We start from the raw sequence: 27,555 nt of genomic DNA, 5'->3' as shown, positions 1-27,555 counted from the left end.
AATTATTTGTAATTTTATGCTTCATCTGCAGTATTTACAATGCTGCTTGTCTTTTGTCATCAGTAAATTTGGATATCTGACTTTGCATTGTTTAGTTGCTTTGATGGTTGAATACAATGAATAGTTGAGGGCATAACACATCTTGTGGTACATCATAAATTACATCCTGCAATTAGAGTACCTGCCCACTATTCTTACTCACTGGTCATCTCCTCAGCATATTTCTAAGCAGGTCAATAATTTGTTTTCAATTCCATAAGTCTCAATTTTTGTCAAGTCTGTTATGAGGAACTTATCAAATGTCCATATCAATAACATCCAGAGACATTCCCCTGTCCACTACCTTAAATAGCTCGTCAAAAAAAATTCACTCACATTTGTCAAGTGTGACCTAATCTTTACAAATATATGCTAGCACTTTCTCTAATCAGCTGACGTTTTTCAAGGTTACAGTCATCATGTCTTTAATTATAGACCTGGGTATTTTCCCAGCAGAAGATGTCAGGCTGACTGGTCTTCCTCCCAGAGTCATATTCCCTCACTGTCCTCTCACCTTTTTTAATAAATGGAGGGACACGAACAATTTTCCTATCTAAAGAATGGTTTTCTGGTTTCCTGAATCTTTGGATAAACTGGGCTACAACAAAGGAAAGCAAAAACCTATTTTTTAAATATTTTCCTAAGGCTACATCAAAAAGTCTTCAAGATCCTGAGGGATATGTATAGGGTAAATGGTGAATGCATGGTGGCATAGTGATTAGCACTGCTGCTTCACAGCACCAGGAACCCTGTTTTGATTCTGGCTTGGGTGACTGTGTGGAGTTTGCACATTCTCCTCGTGTCCACGTGGATTTCCTCCGGGTGCTCTGATTTCCTCCCACAATCCAAAGATATGCAGGTAAGGTGGATTGAGCATGCTAAATTGTCCCTTGGTGTCCAAAGATGTGTAGTTAGGGGGATTAGCAGGGTAAATACGTGGGGTTACAGGATAGAGATGAGTAAGAATTGATACAGAATGTCCTCCTTCTGCACTGTAAGGATTCTGAGATTCTATGAATTAGAGGGCACAGATTCAAAATAAGTGGCAAAAGAAGTTAAAGTAATATGAGAAGAAGTTTTTTCACCCAGAGGGTAATTGGAGTCTGGAATGAACTTCCTGAGAAGATGTTGGAGGTGGATTTGAACCAGCCATTTCAAAGGGGAATTAAATTTGCTGTCTGAAAAGAGAAAATGTGCAGGATTGTGGAGATAAGGCAGGAGAATGGCCTCCTGCACTTTAAATATATTGTGAAATTGAATAAGATTTGAAATAGAGACAAGACCAAAACTAAATTTCTTGCATTATTAAATCTCTGAAAGTATTCCTGCTATGATAATTTGATATAGGATTTGGGGTTTGTGGGAGGCAGAGTAGGGGTGGAAGAGAAGGGGCTGGGATGTTGTGAGTGTCCGCTCCAGATTCCTGCAAAGGAAGTCTGGATGGTGAGCGATGATGAGCTCCTGACAGGCACAATTTTATTTTCCCTCTACCCCAGGGAGATGTAATTTTCATTTGGCTCCTGCCAATTTGTGCAGTTCAGATTGGGAACCGAATGGAGCAGAGATTGAACCTTTTCACTGTGTCTCAAATTCACCAGCTGAGCAAATTTGAATTCTTTAGCAATTAATAAAAAAGAAAGATATTTTAATGCCAAGCAATTTCAGTTGGTAATTGAATTTTAGTGGAACATTATAAGGGGCCTACACATCTGAGATGATCATAAAAGTTTAGATTTTGTTTTGACTATTTGTCTTTTGCTGATGAGGACTACCATCGTTTTCTGTTTAGTTTAAATATAATGCACGTATAGGAATGAAGAGTCTATAATTTAACAGTGGGCAATAAATGTATGTACGAAATTCAGACAATAAATCAGCCTCATCGAATGCCAAGATTAGGGTACAGTTTAGAACTTCATTGCATAATCTGCTTACTGGTTAGTCAACAACTGCTCACTGCTCTGGAATTCACAATCACATTTTTGGCTCTTTGCGCCATTATTAACAGGTTATAATGTGCAGAAGAATGCTTCACATAGAGTAAAGAGCAGATCTAGATAAAATGTATGTATTTCACTTCCAGTGATGGACCGATTTGCCGGATATGTCATGAGGGCAACAACTTGGAAAGCTTGCTGTCACCTTGTGACTGCACTGGAACACTTGGAACAGTACACAAAACCTGCCTAGAGCGATGGCTTTCATCTTCCAATACCAGCTATTGCGAACTTTGCCACACTGAGTTTGTGGTGGAGCGAAGGCCTAGACCTTTGAGGGAGGTGGGTGTAGCAAAACAATCATAGGTTGCATTATATTATTATATTTAAAGGCAACCTTTGAAAGATAATTCTAATTTTTGATATATATTTAAATTTGCTTTTGTAAGTTTTATTTCTTTGCAAGATTTTATAAACAATTTTTCTGATTTTAGAGGACTAAATAGAGTATCAAGTTTTAAGCTAGGCAATATTTTGTGTAATACTGTCTCCACTATGCATATGTAAATACTGAGCTTTATAATGATGTAATTAAAACTGGTGGAAAGAAAGAGAAGGAAAATACAGTCTGAAGAGCTGTACCAATGATACTACTTTAGCAGAAAAAGATTTTTTAAAAAACTATATGACAGCAACTTGCATTTACATAGCATCCTTAATTTAGAACAATGTGTTTCAAGCTGTTTCGCAGAGCTGAGAGAAAAGTAAGCTTTCGGGAGCAATTTCCCCCAAAAATTCGAAGTGCCAAATTTGCGTGAAAACTGGAATAAATAATATGTTTTTTTTTCAGTGGGAGTTAAGAGAAGAATCTCCCACACTCTGCTGAGTGCACCAGCATATATCACGTAAGAAATTGTCCCCCCCACAGTCCTGACTCCTATCAGACATCCCTATTAGGACCTGCCCCCTTCGGTGGTCAGTGCCAAGATGCCTGGACATCAGCACTTTACCCCTTGGGCAGTGCTGGGCGCCCAGGCTGGCACTGCCAAGGTTCCAATGCCCAAGGGGTAAAGTGGACCCCCACCCCTGCCACCTGACCTTTTGGGGGTCCTGATTGCCCCTCCTTCACTCCAGCAGGGTTGGGCCACCCGATCCCCGTTAGTGAGGAGATATAATAATCTCTGCTGGAGTGCAGTACTTCTGGCAGTGGGTGGTGGGGAGAAGGTTTACGGGCCTGGAGATTTCAGTCTTGAGCCTGTTAATGATATTTAAATAGATTCCAGTGAAGGCGTGCATATGTAATGTGTTTCTGTGCCTGTTTCCAGCACAGAGCTGACAGCACCAGAAATCCAGTGCTGAGAGACGTGCTCAGGGCCAGACACCCAGCACGGATCGTGCTAATCTGGCCCTGCTTAAATCTCCCAACCCACTGCACTAAAAAATCAGCACAGTGGAATGGGTGAATCAATCTTTTTCCTCTTTCTTGGGTATCATACTATCATGATTGAATGATTCCGTTTTCTTGAAATGTAGACCATAGTTATTGGACCCTGAATGCATTCAATCCATTGGAATTGGTGCTAATGTTAAAAAGAAACTGTGATAGAAAACAGACCACAACAATTTGTAGAGCATTGTAGGGGAAGGTTTCCCCCACATACTGTCACAAAATCGTACATTTAAATTAAGAACAGATTTGTTGTATGTATTGCACGTGGAGGAATTTCCATCCACCCATCCAGGTTTTACCTTGGTGCTACAATTCTGACTGTTTCTTTTGAAGTTTACTGAAAGCTACAGAACAAGTTAATTTTGCTGCATTTGTCTGTTCAAATTGCATACTTTATTTGGATTTGTAATGCAACTGTCCTGTCTTCCAGTGGCTCAGAGATCCTGGTCCCAGGAATGAGAAGAGGACGTTATTTTGTGACATGATTTGCTTTCTTTTCATCACTCCATTAGCAGCAATTTCTGGGTGGCTCTGTTTGAGAGGAGCACAGGATCATTTACAATTCAACAGCCGCCTGGAGGCAGTTGGACTTATTGCACTCACTGTTGCACTTTTTACCATCTATGTCCTGTGGACACTGGTAAGTAGACATCAAGAATTTGGTGAATTAAATATCATTCCACAGTAATTTTGTTTATTTCAACTCATTTAATCCTTAGACTCCTAGGATGTTTTCCCTTTTGCATCCCCCTCGGGTAACTTTGTGTTAGTGTTAGAATCATAGAATTCCTACAGTGCAGACCAGCCCCACTCCTGCAGCCCCACATATGAATTCCCCTGATACTAAGGTCAATTTAGCATGACCAGTCAACCTAACCGGCACATTTTTGGACAGTGGGAGGAAACCAGAGCACCCACTGGAAACCCACGCAGACACAAGGAGAATGTGCAAACTCCACACAGGCAGTGACCCAAGGCCAGAATTGAACCCGGGTGTCTTGCGCTGTGAGGCATGCTGCTCAAATGTGTTAACATCTATGAGTTAAAAGCAAACAATAGTAAAGTATTCAAGTATTGTTCTTACCACTCCTGGAGATAGGATCAGATGTGTATTAAAAGAAATTTGGATAAATTCCGATTCCAAAGATTTTGGCGATTCAGAGAAGAAAATCCTAAATAGTGATGGAGTTAGATTACAAATCAGTCTTTGAAATTGTTTTCAATGACACAACTTGCAGTATTATAAGCACGACACCTACAAGATTTCAAATTGTTTATGGAAAATTGTGTTTTCCATCAGCAAAATATCCATACCAGTGTTTCACTCCATCCCTGTTGATGCATTAATCACAACTTTGGTTTTATAGAGAATTGGCTGACATGTCAATTTAAATGGTGCTATGAAAATTTGGCTCTAACTGATGTGATAAAAAACCTCAAATAAATGCAGAAATCAATGTGGCATCTGATCTGTGATTTGGATATCGGCTGCAAAAAAAATAGTCAAGTCAGTAAAAATCGGGTATCGAATAAAACCAAGACGCTGTGCCAAGTTTAAATGAATTTAAGGAAATGAGCTTGTCCTAATTTTAATGTTTTTTTTAAAATGCAATCTGGCTCATAGTTTCTAAACTTAAACTTTGCCAGTAGATTTTTTTTTAAGTTTTTGTGGAGATTTATTAATTTACACTTGTAGCTTGGACTATGGGCCTCCTTCAAAGTTCTAAATAATAACAGCAGTCTTGCCCGATTTAAGCCTTGGAGCTCATAATAGCAGATCTAATGGACCTTCAGTTCTGCTAAAATAAAATTAGTTCAAGTAAGAGAAACACAAGCAAATATTTGGGCTGATGAGCAAAAGCTTAGTCTGGGGAACTTAAACTTAGTTCAAGTAACTTGTCAATGGCCACTCACACGTAAACAAAATCAATCATGGGCTGCACACAAACCAACTTAAAGAGAGAATACAAAAGCAAAGCCAGAAAAGTAGGTTGGGTAGAAGCAAAATACTGTGGATGCTGGAAATAAAAACAAATGCTGGAAAATTCCTGCAGGTTTGACAGCATCTATGGAGAGAGAATAGAGCCAATGTTTCCAGTCTAGATGACCCTTCATAACAGCTGGTGAGAGTTAGTAGGAATAGGGTCCATGGAGCAGGGGGTAACTCTCTCAGAAAAGATGCCTAGATAGGGCATGAAGAGGATGAGAGAAAAACTGAAGAATGGTGCAAATTCAAGGCTAAGGAAAGGGAAACGGAGGCAGTGACAGTGGTTGGATGGTCTCAATATTGGAGACCAAGAAGCCCATGAACTGCTTGCACTTGTTGGAGGTAAGGATAAGTATGGGAGGAAGAATCCAGAAGTTATTGTTGCATTCCAGGATGAACCCAGTACAATGAGCAGTTTTGACAAAGGAGAATAGGACTAATACTTGGTCCAGAACAAGTAGTAAGTGGCTAAAGCAGCTGTCCTCTATATCAATCTATTAATGCCATTTTGCCTTGCACTTGCACATACACCAAATGGTGCATGTATAAGTGCAAGGCAAAATGGCATTAATAGGTTGATATAGTATGTGTTCAAGTTCAATTTCTGAGTATGTGTCCTGTGTTCACAATTAGCACATTACTGAAAATGATTAGTTTTGTAAAATATATGCTACTATTAGATATTTTGGCTGGAATTTTACTGTCCCACCTGCCAATTGAATCGAAGTTGGCAAAGGACGGACCATGGAAAGGTCTGTTGTAGGAATTTTAGGGGCAGGGTTTTATGGTTTTGAGTGAGGCTGTAAACTCTCACCCTTTGAAACCAAGATGAACTAAACTTTAAGCACTTTTGCCAAAACAGTTTGTTTCAGACTTTTTTAAAAATAAAGATAATTTAACTTGTTTCAGAAATCTAAATAATATGCTGCTCTAATGTGTTAATATTCTCTCTCCAGATCTTTCTCCTAATATGGTGGCTAATCCTTATTGTATGCATACATTTTTTATTTTCCTCATCCTCCACCCAAGGAACTTTGGTTCAAAACTTTACTCAGAGCAGGCCTTTTATCAATACCATTTTAAAATGGCCACTTGGGCACTGTGATAACGGCGTAAAGTGATGACTGTTCATTATATCTTACTGTAGTGCAGTAAGTAGCCCCAAACAGCTGTTTCTTAATACCTGTATGGCTTCAACAAAAAAGTCGAATTGCCACTCTAGTGCACTCTAGTACACTGACCTTTCACTGTACTTAAGAACATAAGAAATAGGAGCAGGAGTAGGCCATCTAGCCCTTCGAGCCTGCCCCGCCATTCAATAAGATCATGGCTGATCTGTCGTGGCTCAGTTCCACCTTCCCGCCCTCTCCCCATAACCCTTAATCCCCTCTCTTATCAAAAACCCATCAACCCGCGTCTTAAAAATATTTAGCGAGGTAGCCTCCACCACTTCAACGGGCAGAGAATTCCAGAGATTCACCACCCTTTGAGTGAAGAAGTTCCTCCTCAACTCCGTTCTAAACCGCCCCCCCCCCCTTTATCTTGAGGCTGTGCCCCCTAGTCCTACTGTCTTTTTTGAGCGGGAAGAGTCTCTCCACCTCTATCCTATCCATCCCATTCATCATCTTATACGTCTCAATGAGATCTCCCCTCATTCTTCTAAACTCCAACGAGTACAAGCCTAGTTTATTCAGCCTCTCCTCATAGCTCAACCCCCTCAACTCCGGTATCAGCCTAGTAAACCTCCTCTGCACTCCCTCCAAGGCCAAAATATCTTTGCGCAGGTGCGGCGCCCAAAACTGCACACAGTACTCCAGCTGCGGCCTCACCAATGCCCTATACAGCCGCAGCAAGACCTCCCTACTTTTATATTCAATCCCCCTCGCTATGAAGGCCAGCATCCCATTCGCCTTCCTGACCACCTGCTGCACCTGCAAGCTGGGCTTTTGCGACTCATGCACAAGGACCCCGAGGTCCCTCTGCACCGTCGCCTGCTGCAGTTTTTCGCCCCGTAAGTAACAGTCCTTCCTACCATTCTTCCTACCAAAGTGGACCACCTCACACTTGCCAACATTAAATTCCATTTGCCATTTCCTGGCCCATTCGCCCAGCCTATCTAGATCCTTCTGCAGACTCTCCACACCCTCCGCACAATTTGCCGTTCCCCCAATCTTGGTATCATCAGCAAATTTCAACACCCTACACTCGGTTCCCCCCTCCAGATCATCTATATAAATGGTAAAAAGCTGAGGCCCCAGCACCGACCCCTGGGGCACTCCACTAGTCACCATCTGCCAATCCGAATAGCACCCGTTGACCCCCACTCTCTGCCTCCTATTTGACAACCAATCCTCTATCCACGCTAACACCCTACCCCCAACTCCATGTCCCTCGACCTTCTGCAATAACGTGTTGTGAGGTACTTTGTCAACCGCCTTCTGAAAATCCAGAAAGACCACATCCACCGGCTCTCCTCTATCCACATCCTCATAGAACTCCAGTAAATTTGTCAGACACGACTTCCCTTTAATGAAACCATGCTGCGTCCGCTCTATCAAGCAATTGCCTTCAAGATGCCTCGCAATTTCCTCCTTAATGACGGATTCTAACATTTTACCTACCACAGACGTTAAACTAACTGGCCTATAATTCCCCGCCTTTTGCCTGGCACCCTTCTTAAACAACGGCGTAACGTTAGCCGTTTTCCAATCTTCCGGCACTTCCCCGGAACCCAGCGACATCTGGAAAATAACCACCAAGGCATCCACTATCACCTCCGCCATTTCTTTCAGAACCCTCGGATGCATTCCATCCGGTCCTGGGGACTTGTCCACAATCAGCCCCTCCAGTCTGTTGAGCACCGCCTCTCTAGTAACAGTAATGTCATGAAGACCCTCCAGTCCTACCACCTTTCCATCACTAACACCCGGCAAATTATTCACGTCCTCCTCCGTGAAGACAGAAACAAAAAAGTTATTCAATACCTGAGCCATATCCCGATCCCCTACCACTAGGTCCCCTTTCTCATCCTCTAAAGGACCAACGTTCACCCTAGCCAGCCTCTTCCTTTTTATATATTTATAAAAACTCTTGCTTTTTTTTTATATTAAGTGCTAGCCCAGCTTCATAGTTTCTCCTACCCTTCTTTATCAACTTCTTTGTCAATCTTTGTTGACATTTAAACCTCTCCCAATCCTCTTCTCGCCCACTACTCTTAGCTACTCTAAATTCCTCCGCTTTTAATTTAATACTTTCCTTCACCTCCTTCGTTATCCACGGCTTATTACCTCTCCTCCTACTGTCCTTTTTGACCATCGGAATAAATTTCTGCTGAGCACCAAGAAAGATCTCCTTAAAGATCCTCCACTGCTCCTCAGCAGACCCTCCCTCCAACGCACTCCCCCAGTCAACATTCGCCAATTCTTCTCTCATCCTACCGTACTCCCCTCTATTCAAACAAAGTACGCGTGTCTGGGAACCCACTTTCTCCTCCTCCATCTGCACCAGAAACTCCACCATACAATGATCACTCTCCCCAAGAGAATCCTTCACCGCAAGGTCCCTAATTCTACCCGCCTCATTACATAGCACGAGATCCAAGATAGCTCTCTCCCTCGTTGGCTCCAACATGCACTGTTCCAGGAAACTATCCCGGCAGCATTCCAAGAACTCCTCCTCGAGCCCACCGTGTCCAACATGGGTCGACCAATCAATATGCAGATTGAAATCCCCCATAACTACGGCCGTCCCATTCCTGCACGCCGCACTTATTTGCGCGTTAACAGCCCGCCCCACCTCCAGATCATTATTTGGGGGCCTATAGACGACACCCACCAGCGTCTTCCTCCCTTTGCTGTTCCTAATCTCCACCCACAACAATTCCACTTTCTGCTCCTTGGCTCCAATATCATCCCTTGCTACCACCTTGATGCTATCCTTAATCAGCAGAGCTACGCCTCCCCCTTTTCCCTCCTGCTTATCCTTCCTAAACACTTGATAGCCCTGTACATTCAGCTCCCAGTCCCTGTCACCTTGCAGCCACGTCTCTGTAATGGCCACCAGATCGTATCCATTTGTGTCGATCTGCGCCACCAGCTCATCCACTTTATTCCGAATGCTTCGTGCATTCAGATAAAGCGCTTTCATCCCAGCCTTCACCTGGACCCTATTTGCCGTAACGCCACCAACCATACTCACGCCCCCTACTCCCTCTATTATTGGGACATCCTCGGCCTCGTCCCTTACCTGTACCCTATCCTTAACTTTAGACCTCGTAACGTCACCTACCCTACCCCCCCCCCCCCCCCCCCCCCCAGCACGGTTCAGACCAACCCCATCCCGCCCGAACAGGTCCCACCTACCCCAATACTGGTGCCAATGCCCCATAAATTCACACCCATTCCTCCCACACCAATCCCTGAGCCACCCATTCACTTCCTTAATCCTGTCAACCATATGCCCGTCTGCACTCGGTTCAGGCAGTAGCCCAGAGATGACCACCTTGTCGGTTCTACTTTTTAATTCCATTTCCAGCTTTTCATACTCCCTCCCCAGATCCTCAGTCCGCATTTTGCTTACGTCGCCGGCACCCACATGTACCACAACGACCGGATTCTCTCCCTCCCACTCCAGGTTCCTCTGCAGCCCAGCTGCGACATCCCGGACCCGAGCACCAGGCAGACAACACACCCTTCTGTGCACTTTGTCATTGCAACAAAGGACAGTGTCAATACCCTTCACCCCACTATCCCCAATCACTACTACGTTCCTTTTCCCCTTCTCTTTGCCTATGTCCTGCTGCATCACTGTACCGTGTGCAGTTTGCTCACCAACCTCTCCTGCCTCGTCCTCTTCCAGACTGGAAGCAAGAACCTCAAACCTGTTATGCAGATTAAGAGGCTGAGGCCTCCGCTCCCCACCCTCCTTCCTCCTCTCCCCACTCTCCTTCCCCTGCTCCTCACCCCCCCTTCCTCCTCCCAGCAGCCCCCTCTTGTTCCTGACCCTTAGAGTTAGCCTGTCTAGGGGGGGTGGATGTCTCTTGCACCCCATTGACAATGGCACCCTCTCTCCCCCTGATGAGCCTCAGTGTCTGTAGCTCAGAGGCCAGCTCATCCACCTTGAGCTGGAGCTCCTCCAGCAACCTGCACTTACTGCAGACATGGTCACTGGGATGGACCCTGGAGTCCACCAGTTCCCACATCATACAGAAACCACACATCACATGCCTCTCCATTATTCACTGTAGTCGTTCTGAAAAAAATTTTTTTTTTTTCCTTGTTTTTTCAAACGAACTCACCTGGCCTTTTTTCACTCAAGCCCTTTTTGATATTAAGCCCTAATAGCTCACTCTGCTTCCCTCTCACTCCACTGCCCGCTCTGACGCTGCCCGCTGTCTACACCAGGCCTCCTTTTAAACCTGGCGCTGATTTAAAGCTGATGTCCCACAACTGCCTGCTAACCACTCCCTCAGAATTCTTAAAGCAGTAAATACAATAAATAAATGCGTTAAACAGTTCTACAAAGAACAAAGTGCTTTAAACTTATTTTAAACAGGTTTTTAACAGGTAAAATCTTAGCTCTCTCTCTGCTCCTTCACTCGTCTGCTCCAGCAAACAATGGAAGTTGTTGCCTACCTTCTGTCATACAAATACAAAGCCCATGTTTAGGCAGGTTCCTGTGTGCAAGATTACTTGGAGCATGGGATATATGTAGTCCAAAACTGAATGATATTATGAACAGCTTTCCCCTTTGTTCAGTGATTTGGAAGGTGCAAATTAAACTGACTAGTAACTTAAAAATCAACCTATGGAATTTTTACAAGAAAAACAGCCTGTGTTGGAGCTGTATGGATGCATACTCAACATAACGTTCTTCTAGCCTAAAACAGCAGCAAAATTCATAGTTCAATCCCTGGCTTGGACTAATTTGGCTAATTGCCACCAAACATGTCTTGGTGCTGTAACAGACTTCTGTGTCCCTGTGTTAGGGAAGAGAGAAATATTTAACCTTCCTTATTCCTGTTTATGATTGCAATTCTTGACCAGCGACAAGTGAGCAAATAGTTGGGTTTAGCCTGGTGAGCCTATCAATGTGCTTTCCAACCTGATATGAAGTTCTACTCCAGAATGCCATTACCTCTTCAAGAAAATTTATATTGAGGAGGATGAAATTTGAAGGGAGATATACAGTGCTTGTAAAAATAACTCATGCTGATTTTTGCCCAAAGGTTTCATTCCGCTATCACTGCCAACTCTACTCAGAATGGCGAAGGACCAACCAAAAGGTCCGATTGATGGCTGCAGACCATAACAATGCCACTCAACATTCTCTCCTTTCGTCAAAGCTCGTGAGGAAAGATTCCAGTGAAACAATTGTGTAAATTTATTGGCAAAGAACTACAACGAATTGAAAATTCTCACAATTTACACTTGTCCCAAAGCGTGCTATGTAACTACAGCCAACACCGGCACAGCAGCAACTTGTTTCGTGGAATACACGCAAGAAAGAAACTTCATTTGCAACATTCTCAGGAGCCAGTATATATGCAGCCAGCATCAGAATGCAATCTTAATGTTAATGAACAATGGGATTAAAAACATCATGTTATCTCTACTCAATTAAATGGTGATTATTCTCCCATTGTTTGGTTGAAGCTTATGGAATGAAAACGTGGAGTTTGAAATTTGACAATCATTTGTGCTATCCTGTGCAAAGAGCAGGGCAAAAAACATAAAGGATGAGAAGTGTGTGATCTTAGCCTACTTTATTATAAACAAGAGGCAACAACTAGCCTTGAACATAAAGTGTACCCTTAGCATTGCACAGTAATCAGTTATTGGGTTGGTCAGCACTAATTATGTAAAGTCGTCGAGACCCGTCCTAATTTTATTTTTGCTGAATATTATTTTTAAATAGAGAAGTGACAGAATGGAGATCCAAGCCCAATTGGAATTCAAAAAGTTTAAATGTGCACCCAAAAGGTTAGAATTGTATTGTTTTGAATTTCTATGGAAGATATAAGAAATGTGCACGTAACCTGTGCACATTATCTTGCGCATCACTAATTTGTGACAACTTGATATCAAATAAGTGATATTTAATATTCTAATGTTATATTAGTTATTCTTGGGCAGTTTTCTCCTGGCTTTAATAAATTACACTCTTGGGCACCAAATACTTAGCATGTTTTTAAAATCATATTTTTGTGATAAAGTTAGCAACACTAAGTCAATTTTCTGTACTTATGGCCACAGTACATAGTCAGAAAGCTTGTGAACCTCACTAAATAAGAAATTCTGAGATCAACTTTATAATTTTCAAACACGATAATGGTGTCCAAGGAAGGTTAGAGTAAGTCAAAGTGCAGAATTGGAGTCGTAGAAATCATTAATATTTTGAAATCCATATAGAGCTCTTGAGAAGGAAGGAAAGTCTAGGAGAGGGTAATTCAAAGCGCTTATCATTTTTCACTGCAATTAATTTGAGAAAATTTGGCTTGAACAAAAATTGGACAGCGGAAATCCTTATTTGGTTACAGAATAAAATTGGTTGTGGGCAGATTAAATAAATGTTTCTTCCCAAACCCACTTCCCCCTCTTAAAGGTTAATTGGAGGAGCTTAAAATGATTTTTTTTGCTTTCTTGTCTGTTAGATGTATTTACACCTCCTTCCTGTCTCTCTAAATCATCTGCAAACATTTGAGTGAGGTAACAAAAGAATACTGGCCAAAATTCTCCCATCTCTCACACCCCACTCATGCTGCCAATGGGAATGGAGAATTTGACGCTCAGTCAAACCTATTTACTGCAGCAGGACCAGAGAAACCCAGCTGTAGGCGAGGCCGAAGAATTCTGGCCACTGTAGAGCCTGTGGAAAAAAAATTAAAGGGGACTTATTGCATTTAAACTCACTTTTCAATATGTTTACCACTTCTTATTTTTCAGAATTTTTTTAATGCAGAGTACTTGATGCACATTTTAAGGGTTTTGTGCAATTCCAAATGTTGTAAAGTTTAAGCATAAGTTTGGTAAAACCATAATTTTTTAAAAATTTTGTTTAGTTCAGTGTTTCTACTTTTGATCATTGATCTCTAAATTGAAACTGATGGTGACAGAACAGTGAACTTTGGTTGTGATGATTCAACTCATAAACTGTACAGCTTTTATTTATCTTCATTTCATACTTTTCTCTCCTTTGTCAATTACCTGTACATATTTTTGTAGCAAATCATCAGCCAGGGTTTTCTGGCAGCAGAGGTGACTTGCTGCTGGCAGGATCTTCCAGTCACACTAAAGTCAAAAACCATTTGCATTGCCTGGTCACCCTGCCACCGGGTGACTCATCGCAAGGGGTGGCCTTCGGCAGGACTGGAAAATCCCACCAACAGGAAGAGCTGGAAAGTCCCTGCCATCGACAGTGAGAAACATTGAACAAATAAGTATAAGCTAAGATTCAGCCAACACACAAACATCGCCATCATAAAACATGACACACAAGTTCCAGTGAAGCCCCATTTATACTCCCACATCTCATTTTATCATTATCCCTACCAAAAAAAAATAAAAATTAGATGCTTTTACCAATAGTTTGTTGTCAATGAAAACTAAACATTATGTTTAAGTATTTGTGATTCTATCAGAATTTCCATGAGTGAAATCATGAGATAAAAAGAAAAACTTATAAGCTGAAATGAAATGCAGAGGAACATTGGAAAAGCACTTTGTTTTTATTAGCTATTCAGCATTCTGAATTGTTTTCTTTTAATATTGTAATGTTTGAATTTGACTAAAACAAAAGCAAAGGAGTACTTTAATCCTATTTGGCAAATGATATTAGGTGTGCCTTCATTGTGTTAACAACCAGTTTACATGGAAGTGGCTTGTGACATTATTGTAAACAATCTTGCTCTTCAGTTTTGAACTGTTGATTGGAAATGCTACATATTGTTAATCCTATGCTTCCAACCACATCTATTTGTTGCTTAAGAAAATTGGGATAATAAAAGTATGTTTTAGCTAGCTTGCTAAAAGAAAGCAAATATAGGGCTTTATAACACTTTCAGGACACCCCAAAACATTTCATAGCCAATGGATTACTTTTTCATTAGTGATTTTTATTGACCTTGTAGATAGACTTTCAAAAGCAGTGTAATGAACAAATGTTTGATCTATTTTAGTTGTAGTTGAAGGAGGAATATTGGCTAGAAGATGAGGAGATCTGCCAGTGCCTCCTTTAAAAAAAATTCTGTGGCAACATTTACATCCACCTGAAAGGTAGGCAAGAACTTGGCTGATCGTCTCCAGTCAACAACATTTCTGACAATGCAGCACTCCAACTCAAATATCAGACTAAATTATGTGCTCAAGTCTTGATTTGTGTGAAGAAAGAGGGCATTCAATCCACAAATCTCTGACTTGAAGATGCATGTTACCACTGAGGCAAACTGACCTGTTAGGGGAATTTTGAAAAAAATTGCCTTTGTTTTCCTAAACTATGTCTTTTAACCACTTGTCCTAGTGCTCAATTTAAATCGCAATATTAAAAAGGTATAATACCCCGTTGTTCTTTGATTTGACGTGAACAATGTAGTGATCATCAAAGCTTTAAAGCTTGACACAAACTTGCTCTGTTTAATGCAAAACTGACTGCGCAATATATGGGGGTGTGCAGAGCCTTTCCTCTGGTCAGGTACAGGAATCTCAGCAATGTAATCTGTTAATGGTTCTTGAACTTACCACTTTTGAAAAGCTGCTTAAGTTTTATACTTCATTGTCTGGCTGCTGGGAATACCTTGCTGACTTGTGCAACACACACATCATCGTTGTCAGTTCTTAACATAGACAAGCATCTGCCTGTGGGGCTTTAAGTACAAAACTGTACTGTATAAAGAATGTGCGTTTGTTTACATTTCCTCTTTTTGTTTAATGTGATTGCTGACTTTCTTTACAATCTGCCATCTTGAGCCTTAATTTGCTTATTTGAACTCCTCTCCAATTAACTCCAACGTACTTGTTGAATAGGTATTCTTCTACAAATATTTCTTGTTTTGATCATTTTTGTTAATCTGTGTGTAAAGTTGCACCTGTATCTGTTACAGATGCAAAATTTATTTTTGTTTAAACAAAATGGTACAAGACAAAATGTAGCTTGTTGCCCTCGTTAAATCTTAATTCATTGCACAAGCACATTTTTGATGATCAGATTAAAGGTGATGTGGAAATGCTGGTGTTGGACTGGGGTGGGCATAGTAAGAAGTCTCTCAACACCAGGCTAAAGTCCAACAAGTTTATTTGGTATCAGGAGCTTTCAGAGCACTGCTCTGAAAGCTTGTGATACCAGATAAACCTGTTGGACTTTAACCTGGTGTTGGGATATCCTACAGGTTTAAAAATGGAATTGGATAAGAATGTTTTGTTAAAGTTGTAGATTATCCTTTTCATTTGACCTGCAACTTTTAACATTGCATTTAATTCCTGTCCAAAATAAGTTTGCAATGTATGTTCACTATATGAATTAGTTATTCTTCAATTTCCTATTCTTGTTAATAGAATTGGTTAAAGAAAAGTAATTATTTTGTCTAATATCAAGTGAGATATGACAATGCAGATTAGTTTGCCTCATTCTTTGTACCTGGTTAAAAGTGAGGCTAACAGAAAAGTGAAAATGATTTTATGATACTAAGAAAATTAGACTATGGGAACAATTTCCTGCTCACTGATGCTAGGAATGTAGCACTGGTGATGTTATAACAAACATTTATCAATGCTGAAGCAGAATTGTGGAATCCGATTCACAGTTCTGCTCCTAACCACTGGCTACTAAACCCTGCAGATCAGTACACATATGTGGATATCTGACATGTGAAAAGGATGGGCCTGGTCCCTGATGCATAATAAATGACTATTAAGAGGTTAATGTTCACCTCATGATAGCATTGCCATTGGGCTGAGGTATCAAATAAGGTGACCAGCAACTATATGACCTGTACTCCAGCGAAAGCTTATCAGGAAAGTTGAAGGAAAATTTTATTTCCCATTTCGTGATTACCAATGCTGCAAGGAGTTGAGCATTTCAAAAATGTGATATCTGCACTAAAAAAAACTGGTCTGATGTGGGTTTATCCAATGACTATGTTGACATTGTGAAACAAATCCATTTTGAAAAGTACGGGAATGTAGTTGAGATGTAGCCACAATTATTGCAAAAAGGTTGAGCTGTTAGATTTGGACATTTTCCAGTGGTGTGTGCCGAAGTTTTAGTGACTGAGAATCAGTCTTTCCCTTTTGAAAATGGAGCAGAACAAAATAAACCATGCCATATTCTTTTTAAGACCCTGTTTCTTGATCTTGAGCTGATCCCTTTCTTCCTTGAATGTTTTTTTTTGAAATTTTAAAATTTAATTTGGTGCATGAGTACTTTTGTCAATGTTTTTAAAACTGAATTTATGCTCCCAAAGAGTCTTAAACGTGCAACATTTGAGTGTGCACAACTATGTGATGATCTTTCTGGCGTTTCATTCCACTGATTGTCTTAGATTAAATGGATCCAAAAAATTCCATGACTATTCTTTGCTCCTTCTAACTAATTGGACAGAGAACTAGTTTTAAGCATTTGGGTGGAATTATGCATCTGAAGATCTTGCATAACGATTGACAATTAGAATGTTTCTTAAAACTGGACATCTCCTCCATTCAAAGAGTGGGGCAAGTATTATACCACACGTGTTTACAAGCATTTATATACACTTTTTTAAATATTCCACTTTATCCATATATACTTTTAAAAAATATTCCACTTTATCCAGGACAAGAGTACAAAGAGAATAATAGAGTACATGAACAAGGTATTACCCTAGTGACTGGCAAGGAGCAGGAAGAGGTCAGTAAAATGCCAGGAACCTGAATTAGCACAGCTCCCTAACACAGTCCTGCCACCAAGGAAATTTCCCAGCTATGAGAAAGATAGCAGCTCATTGGTTGCCTACCACCATTCAATCTAGCCAATTTATGACCCAAGTGAGAACCATCTTTCGTGGCAACCAGAATTTTGCCAGCAACATGTGACCTCTTCCGGCCTGGGGAGGCAACCCCCCTGCAGTCTTGAGTGGGGGCGTTGGCCCAAGAGACCCCAGTGCCCAAGAGGGGACCACTATTGACAGTGGCAGCTTGTTCTTCTGACGTTACTGCTGGTGGGGTTACCCCTCCAAACACCAGGGCCTACCTGCTTGACTATGACACAAAAATTAAATGTCATCCTGCCCTGCAGATGTGCATCAAGATGGGGTACCCTCATTTTACAGTAATTTCATTGCAGTGTTAATTAAGCGTACTTGTGACTAATAAATAACTTTACCTTATTCTTGCTTCCTCAGCAGCAGCCACCTCACTCAGTGATGTTGCTGAAGCTTCTTCTCTACCACCCTCTATTAGACCCACAGCATGGATGTCTGCCTGTCATCTTAATTGGATGGTAGGCCAGACAGCTGTCAGTTAAGAGGCCTCCTCAAGGAGATTGCCACTGTAGCCCTACACAGGCTCAGGACCACAAAAGGTTTCCGTATCAGGATTTGCCCCTATGAAGAAAATCTTGGCCCATGTGTTTGGTCCTAAATTGGCTAAAGCTATTTTTTAAATTAATGCTGTTATTTCTCATTAGTTGCTTTATTTTTAGATGTTGCTATTTGCATAATAATTCAAAATATAATTTCTGAAAAAGTAGGGTTGCTGAGCCATAGTCGCCAGAAATTTCAGGTTTGATCCTGGTCTTTGCCAAATCGATTAGGATGACTGCAGGGGCATTCAATGCCTATGGATTAGAGAGAATAATTACCAGGGTTTCTTGCTCCTTAACACTATTCCTGCTATTCAGCATGCTTATGTCAATATTGAGCAAGAAGTGTCTGACTTGATCTTGGTACAAATAGTCTGCCTATAGTCAGAGGCTTGTCTGTAAAATCAAAAATGACTAATTGGAAAAAGGAGTGAAGGAAATTTACCCAATCAAGAAATTGACATGGTGGGGAGGAGAGAAAAAATTGCAAGGACAAAATAAGAGCAGAGAATTTATACTTTTTAATATCCTTTTATGAGCATTCAAATTTGAAAAAGAGAGCAAGTCAGTACTTAGAATCTCTCATCCAGGATATCATTTCTATGTTAGGTACTATCAACCCAATCACAACAGTGCACTGATTTGTATCTGTATTACAAAATTTTCAGCCTACAAATGAATATGGAAAATTTAGCTCTCCTGTAAATCTTGGCTTGACCATGTATCAAAATGGTGCCCACTGCCTTTTTGGAATAATAGCATTAAAACAAAAGTCCACCCAAATCATGAATTTCGGAAATATTCTTACCTTCCTAAAATGTGATGAACACCACATGATACGTGGCCAAACAAGAGAAAAGTTTATAGAACAGGGAAATAGGAGGATCTGATTTCTGTAAATCCTCCCTAAATCTGAAGTGTTAAAAGATGACACTCTAAAATAACTTTAATAGAATGTCGCTCACTTTTGTATTGGTTTTAATTATTGAATGAAGCTGAAGCCTCGTCCTTGTTGAGAAAATTCCAGTTCAGTATAAAATCTGTTCCATATTTATTTCTGCCTCTTTGGATTGTGTCTTGGAAATTTGCAGAAAACGTATTTAAGAACCCTCTCACCGTATGCAGTTGGGCATTTGATGGTGGTTTTGCCATTTATTTTAAGATTGATGTTTGGTTTCAAGTGTGTTTTTGCAAAGATTGAATCAAACTCTTTGCTGGAAGGATTTTGCATGGAAATAAAGAGGTCTTGGACACCTCAAGGCATTTAGTAAGTTCTTGTGATTCTGTCCCAGCAGTAGTTAATTGTTATATTCATTGTTAATGGCATTACTCTTTGAATGTATAATGTTTTAAACATCTGGTTTGCAGTTGCTATAAATTGTAAATATATATCCAGTCATTGTACTCTGGCTATCGGCTGATTGTCTTCATTCCATTTTGTAAATAAGATACATGTATTCATTATTCAATTTAGTACCATGAATAAACCATATCCAAAGTCAAATCTGCATGATGGTCTTTTGTGCTATGCCATTTGATGCAAACAGCAGTACGCTATAGAAAAATTAATTTTGATGGTCTTTGCACCCTGATCAAACAGAAGTGATAAAATTAATTTATCAACTGTGCATATTTGTTTTATAAGACTGGTGTCTGTTTCATTTTTAAATTTATACTAAATATACATCAAGTATGGATCTTTTCCTGTGCAACTAAGCTCTATAAACCAGGCAGGTTCAGGCTGGATCCCAACTGAAAACAACTGTCAGAGTTCTAGGCATGTGAGGTGAATTGGGCAAGGTTGCTCCTGATTGTTCCTTGACTCTTAATTGGAAAATGCACAAGTGGCTGCCATCGAGGAAGGACAAAATTTGTTTTGGCTCCATCTTCCCCCAAATACTTGGGCAGCAATTCTCCCAAAATGGGACTAAATGTCCATGTCAGTGGGAAAACTGAAGCGTTTCCTGCTGGCACTAGCAGCATCTGTCAGGTGGGATTCTTCCACCTGATGATGAATACAAATTTATGCATCCCATGAAGCATGCCAGCCAGCCCAGCCCAGCCATTCTGAGATTGGGGCACCATTTTTAAAGGTCATTTTAAAATATCTCCACAGTCAGAGAACAGCTTCCTTCCCACCCCCCCCACCCTCACCAGAAACAAATGGGCACTAAATAGAACATAAGAACATAAGAACATAAGAAATAGGAGCAGAAGTAGGCCATCTGGCCCTTCGAGCCTGCCCCGCCATTCAATAAGATCATGGCTGATCTGTCGTGGCTCAGTTCCACTTTCCCGCCCTCTCCCCATAACCCTTAATCCCTTCTCTTATCAAAAACCCATCAACCCGCTTCTTAAAAATATTTAGCGAGGCAGCCTCCACCACTTCAACGGGCAGAGAATTCCAGAGATTCACCACCCTTTGAGTGAAGAAGTTCCTCCTCAACTCCGTTCTGAACCGCCCCCCCTTTATCTTGAGGCTGTGCCCCCTAGTCCTACTGTCTTTTTTGAGCGGGAAGAGTCTTTCCACCTCTATCCTATCCATCCCATTCATCATCTTATACGTCTCAATGAGATCTCCCCTCATTCTTCTAAACTCTAACGAGTACAAGCCTAGTTTATTCAGCCTCTCCTCATAGCTCAACCCCCTCAACTCCGGTATCAGCCTAGTAAACCTCCTCTGCACTCCCTCCAAGGCCAAAATATCCTTGCGCAGGTGCGGCGCCCAAAACTGCACACAGTACTCCAGCTGCGGCCTCACCAATGCCCTATACAGCTGCAGCAAGACCTCCCTACTTTTATATTCAATCCCCCTCGCTATGAAGGCCAGCATCCCATTCGCCTTCCTGACCACCTGCTGCACCTGCAGGGTGGGTTTTTGCGACTCATGCACAAGGACCCCGAGGTCCCTCTGCACCGTCGCCTGCTGCAGTTTTTCGCCACGTAAGTAATAGTCCTTCCTACCATTCTTCCTACCAAAGTGGACCACCTCACACTTGCCAACATTAAATTCCATTTGCCATTTCCTGGCCCATTCGCCCAGCCTATCTAGATCCTTCTGCAGACTCTCCACACCCTCCGCACAATTTGCCTTTCCCCCAATCTTGGTGTCATCAGCAAATTTCGACACCCTACACTCGGTTCCCTCCTCCAGATCATCTACCAACTCCTTCAGCCAAGAGGAGCATCCTTCCCTCATCCCCCTCCGCCCCCCACCCCCCCCCAAAAAAAACTCCAAATAACAGGACATCACCCCTACACTGGGCAGGCATGAGCTGTCAATTAAATGAGAGTTCAAAGGACTAAACTAAGATTGAATAAAAACAAAAATTTTGAGAGGATTTGAAGGCACTATGAAGGCTGAATGAACAACCATGGAGATCGGAACCACCTCTTTCCCCTGCCCCCCCCCCCTCCCCCCACTACGAAAGTGATTGCCTTCTGACAGTAAAAGGACTTCAAAGAGATCTCAAGTTTTGATTTATTATTGTCACATGTATTGGCATATAGTGAAAACTATTATTTCTTGTGTGCTTTACAGACAAAGCATACCGATCATAGAGAAGGAAATTAGTGTGGAATTTAGTGTTACAGTCATAGCTAGGGTAAAGAGAAAGATCAACTTAATGCAAAGTAGGTCCATTCAAAAGTCTGATGGCAGCAGGGAAGAAGCTGTTCTTGAGTAGGTTGGTACGTGACCTCAGACTTGAGAATTTTGTATTTTCTTCCCGACAGAAGAAGGTGAAAGAAGGAATGACTGGCTGCTTTGCCAAGGCAGTGGGCATCATTTGCATGATGGATTGGGCTACATTCATGACCTTTTGTAGTTTCTTGCGGTCTTGGGCAGAGCAGTAGCCTTACCAAGCTGTAATATAACCAGAAAGAATGCTTTCTATCGTGCATCTGTAAAAGTTGGTGAGAGTCGTAGCTGACATGCCAAATTTCCTTAGTCTTCTGAGAAAGTAGAAGCGTTGGTGGACTTCTTAACTATAATGTCAGCATAGGGGACCAGGAGAGGTTGTTGGTGATCTGAACACTTAAAAACTTGAAGCTCTCGATCCCTTCTGCTTCGTTGATGTAGACAGGGACATGCCCTCCTCTACGCTTCCTTTCATTCGAGATTGAGGGAGAGATTATTGTCACCGCAGCAGTTCACCAGATTCTCTATTTCATTCCTGTACTCTGACTCGTCATTGTTTGAGATCTGTCCCACTATGGTGGTGTCATCAGCAAACTTGAAAGTGGAGTTGGAGGGGAATTTGGCCATCGTAAGTGTATAAAGAGGAGAGTAGGGAGTTGAGAACACAGATTTGTGGGCACCGGTGTTGATGATGATCATGGAGGAGGTGTCGTTGCCTTTCCTTACTGATTGTGTGTGAGTTAGGAAGTTCAGGATCCAGTTGCAGAGGGAAGAGCCGAAACCCAGGCCACGGAGTTTAAGATAAGTTTCATGGGAACAAGGTGTTGAAAGCTGAGCTGTAGTCAATAAATAGGATCTACAGCTTCCTACCCAGAAAAAGGGAATCACTTTAGTTGGATGGAGTGTTGTGGTATTTTGGAAGCCTTCCAGCTGTCCAGGGGGCGGGGAGAGGAAAGTGGCCAGGGAACATGAATAGTTTCAGAGGACAGTGACAGTAATGAGTATTTTACCCCAGGGTGGTACCTGAATTCACCATCCTGAAACTGAACATCTTTCCCAGGGCTATGAGGGGCAGTCCAGCCACAAGAATCCTATGGCAGGGGACAGTGCTGAAGTCAACCCTTAACCCCCAGCCTGAGCCCACCCAACCCCCCCAGAACTACTGGAAAATCCTTCTTCTGCAACCTGGCAATGGCAAAGCACACTGGAGTTACCTCCTTGATTTCCCCCGCCCTGGTGTCTAGTATGCCAGGCCCACACAATTGTCAGCAGGTGTGCCAAAGCCTGTCCTGTGCAGATCCCTCTGGGGAGGTAGGTGAACAGGAGGAGGGAATTGAATTGGGTTTTAAGCCCGCAAATCATTTTTAAAAGAAGCAATTGGAATAATTATAAGCTTCCTGCCTGCTCTGGCTGGGAACCTGATTGTGTCTGGCAGGACAGGAGCATCACAAGTTTGGCGCCCAATGCAAAACCCACTTTTTGTCTGATGCCCAATTCTCCCAACCAATGCAATCCCCACCATGAACTAACGGGCCCGAAGAATCCCAGCCTAGCTCTCCCTCTCCAGGCACTCTCTTAGGGTGGCAGTGGCGCAGTGGTATTGTCACTGGACTAGTAATCCAGATACCCGTAACAAGTTCTGGAGAGCAGGTTAAAATCCTGCCATGGCAGATGGTGAAATTTGCATTCAATAAAAATCAAAATAAAAGTTTAATGACGACCATGAAATCTTTCATAAAAATCTATCTGGTTTACTTATGTCCTTCAGGGAAGGAAGTCTACTGTTCTTACCTGGTCTGTCCTACATATGATTCCAGATCCACATCAAAGTGAGTGTCATTTGACTCTCAAACGTCCTCTGAAAGAGGGCAGTTAGGGACAAGCAATAAATACTGGCTCAGATCCTGTGAAATGAATTTTTTAAAAATGTAGAAATTGCCCTTTTTGGATGAGTTGCAATGGAATAACTGCTATCTATGGAACCTTCTGAGGCAAATTGATGTTTGGAGAAGATGAGGGAAAATCCATGAAACCATCCCTTATTAAGGCTAGTTAGTGCCAGTGGGGATTGTAATCACTGAACCATGTCTACAGTTTGGATGTAGAGGAAGGTAAACAGCACTGAATGTAATTCATGTCTTAGAGTTTATAACTAGATATTTATTCCTCCTTTTACAATTCAACCTATTATATAACAAGGATTTCTTAAAATTCATTCCTAGAATCATGGTTCTCACCAGCAAGGTCAGCATTTATTGTCCATCACTAATTGCCCTTGATATGGTGTTGAGGAGCAGTCTTTTACAATGTGGCTTGGATGAGATAGCATTCTCACACACTTGCTTTGTTTTAGACAATAGAGATTGGAGCTATTTAATCTCATTGGAACCCAGCTAACATGCTATACCAATGCTGCCTTTACATCAAGGGGTGTTGATCTCTCTTCACCCTTGGAATTTAACTCTTCTGTCCATGTTTGGATTGATGCTGTACTACAATCTGAAGCCAAGTGGTTTGGTGGAACACAAATTGAGCATTAATGAGCAAGTTATTGATAAGTGTCATTTGATAGCATTGTCAACAACTTCTTCCATCACTTTGTTGATGATTGTAAGTAGAATGATGTGTGCTTTTAGGCATTGTCCTTTTTGGGGAGAAGACATATCTGGGAATGTTTTGCTTTGCAGGGTCAATATTAGTGTGTGGTAGTAATTGAACAGCTTGATGAGAAGCACAGTTACTTCTGGAGTACAAGCCTTCACTACAGCCAGATGTGGACTGCACTATAGCCTTTGCTTCATCTACTGCATTCAGCCATTTCTTAATATCATGTGGAGCAAATCAGATTGGCTGAAGACATGCATCTGTGATGACAGTGGTTATGTTGGGCTCTCTTGCTAATGAGGATGGGGATGCTCATTAAAACAATCTGCTTCTATTAGTTACTTATTCACAATCACTTCATGTGGCAGGCCTGAAGGGCTTTGATATGATCCTCAGTCCTGGGCTCACTTAGCTCTATGTGTTGTACACTGCCTCCCCTGTTCAACTTGGATGTAGTCTTATGTTGCAATTTGCACCTTTTTTCAGATATACCTTGTGCCGCTCCTGGCTTGTTCTTCTACACTCTTTTTTGAACCAGGATTGGTTCCTCATTTAGTAATCATAGAGTGAAGTTATTGACTGGGAGAATACAAACCTCTGCTAATAAAGTTTTCCTTGCCCGTAGTTTGACCTAATGCTATGAGACTTCATGAGGGCCAGAGTCAATGAAGGTGGATTCCACTCCACCCTCAGTAATTATCCACTTCTGGTGGATCTGTTCTATTGATGTAGGAATATCGAGAGGTGGTGACGGAGAGTTTTGGGCATGGCCAGAATGTACAATTTTTGGAGTGTGACTGGTGCATTAAGTTCTTGCTTGATCAATCTGTGAGATAGTTCTCCCAATTTTGACACATCTCCAGGTTAGTGAGCAGGACTGTACATGGTTAAATGGCCTTTGTTTTGTCTTGTGTCTAGATTGATGTGTATATAGTTTTATTTTTATTGCCTTTTTGATGGGACTAGGTACTGTAGTTTTCTCAGCCATTTCAGAATTGTTGTGGGACTGGAGTCACACATACACCAGACTGGGTAAAGACGCTAGGTTTCTTTCCCTAAAGGACATTAATGAACCAGATGGGTTTTAGATCCATCCAGTAGTTTCATGGTCAGCATTACTAACGCAAACTTTTTATTTCAAATTTTATTTCATTAACTAAATTTAAATTCTCCAGTTTCAGTGGTGAGATATGTACTCCTATCTCTGAATCATTAGTTCAATTCTTTGGATTACTAATCTAGTAACATAACCACTGAGCTTCCATACTGATCAGAATACAAGAAATGAATAAGTTTTTCAACATCATAATATCACATTGAATTGCTTATACTTCCACATTATAAGCTTCCTGAATGCTGAAGTGCGAATCAAGAAGTCAAATGTTAATATCCTGAGAATGTTTAAATATTGATTACAAAGTTTAGTTATAAAAGGAACATAAATATCTTGAAATCATACCAAAGCAAAAAAAGCTAGTGAGGGAGGTAAGGAGTTTTAGTTTCCTGATATAATAAACAAAAACATTCTGCAATGCATTTGGCCTGCTGCCCATATCCTAACTCAAGCACAACTATTCGTCAACATTGATTCCTGGTCCATTAATGCCTTGATTTTAAAGTTATTGTCTCTTTACCATGTAACCACTTCCAGCTCTAAAATCCTTTGAGAGCTCTGCTGCATCAGTTCTGGTCTTCCATGCATCCCTGACTTATTAAAACCTACCTAGTCTCTCCTTTAGCTTACTGTTGATTGTTAAATGATCACTTTCCTGTGAAGATCTTTAAGATGCTTTACAATGTTAAAGATCTCTTAGAAATGCATGTTGATGTTGACATCATCTTTCAAAGCTGGGTTAACAGTTAATATTATCCAGACAGCAATTAGCCAACCTATATTCTCATAACCAACATCCCCATTTTCAACCTACTATTAAGTCTGGAATAACAACCAAAATACACATGGACATTGGACATAGAAAATCCATTGAGAGGCAATGGAGATGATATAAATGTCCTCGTAATCATCCTACCATAATCAGAGATAGGTATAGAGCATGAGTGAGTCTGAAAGTTATTCCAATTACTCAGCTCTTTGAGTAGCTTTCGGACTCACTTAGCCTCGACATCTATTCTCTGATTATTATCAGAATGTTTACCTCCTTATCTCCATCGCCCATTACTTGTGGTACCTTGTGTCCATTCATGTGTGTGTTTTGGATGTTGCTCCAGACCAAAGATTATCACTTTTAAATTCCATATTTCCTTTTCTCTTTATTCCATTTGAGGCTTCTTGCCTATGCCATCATGCTTCATTTAAGCTCTCCCATCACCCTTTTATCCCAATCAATTCTCTTAAGTGTTGCCTGTACCGGCCTTGACTCCCTTTTAATTAAGCCTGCAGTTTCTTCAAGATCAAGTCACTCACTGCTGCCACTTTACAAATTTCAAATCCAGTGCCCCATCCTTCTCTCTTGTGGATTTCATGCCTAGTACTTTGTCCATAGCCTTGTATGCTAATACCTTTCAAGTGCTCTTCTGAATGCTTCTTAAAGGTTGTGAGATTACTTCCATTATGTCAATCACAGAGAAGGCCATCTCTGATAACCTTCTTGTTCCCCCTCTTCATATTCATTTATAAAGCCCCCCTCTGGCCAGCCACCTGATGACCATCTGCCTTTGTTCTGGGCTTTGATGTCAGCCTTTTAATTGAGCACAACTTTACCCTTCGAGTAATCAGACAATTTTCAGAATTTTCTTAAACAGCTGTGTTTATACAAGCTATAGCAAGGATGCTGGGAAGCTTCAGTTTACATTCCTGTAGCTAGTCAGAGTGGCAGATTCCAAGCTACAAAGGCAATTAAAGCTTTCAAAATTGATTACAAGTAATTAGCATAAACCACTTACAATTGCTTTATGCTTGCTTTGTTACCATATTCAATCAGCGTGAAAACATCACAGTACAGCTCATTTCTGTATCTGTGGATGACTCCCATTTTCCAGTTACAGATGTCTGAGTTATGTACTTTGTCAGACTAATGACCTTGATGTCTGCCTGTGAAGGGTCTTATAAGAAGACCTCTGTTTTTCGGCCTGTGTGATTTTTAAACTTGTGTGACTATTAACCTTTCAGTCCCCTCTTTGGCCATTGGGTGACCATCTAAAAAGGCCAATATGATGTTGAGGATATAGTTCCCAATCCTTCGAGTGGTCAGCCGTCCAGATATTGAGAGGTATCCTGAACTTTTTTGCTGTGAATTTCAATTTTTAACTTCTCCCCTTTTATTCAGGGTGCCATGAAAACACTCCCTGTTTCTACAGTCATCCAACCAATTGGTTAGGCAGCTCCCTG

At 41.3% G+C, this 27,555-nt stretch overlaps 1 protein-coding gene across 2 annotated transcripts in view; it reads left to right on the top strand.

Moving 5' to 3' along the window:
* The window catches only part of marchf2 (membrane-associated ring finger (C3HC4) 2), a 49,305-nt gene extending 32,477 nt beyond the window's left edge, over positions 1 to 16,828 (top strand). For both annotated transcript variants that reach the window (XM_080212658.1, XM_080212659.1), the window contains exons 3-5: positions 2,123 to 2,318; positions 3,857 to 4,066; positions 11,640 to 16,828. In XM_080212658.1, the coding sequence (XP_080068784.1) occupies positions 2,123 to 2,318; positions 3,857 to 4,066; positions 11,640 to 11,792 (559 nt within the window). In that variant the 3' untranslated portion in view covers positions 11,793 to 16,828. The remainder of the gene's footprint in view (positions 1 to 2,122; positions 2,319 to 3,856; positions 4,067 to 11,639) is intronic.
* The last annotated feature ends 10,727 nt before the right edge of the window (positions 16,829 to 27,555 follow it).

This window comes from Carcharhinus amblyrhynchos, chromosome 26 (genome assembly GCF_965287045.1).
Source record: "Carcharhinus amblyrhynchos chromosome 26, sCarAmb.v2.hapA, whole genome shotgun sequence".
NCBI lineage: Eukaryota > Metazoa > Chordata > Chondrichthyes > Carcharhiniformes > Carcharhinidae > Carcharhinus > Carcharhinus amblyrhynchos.
Note: the sequence above shows the minus strand (reverse complement) of the source record. Positions and strands in the feature narration are given on the sequence as shown.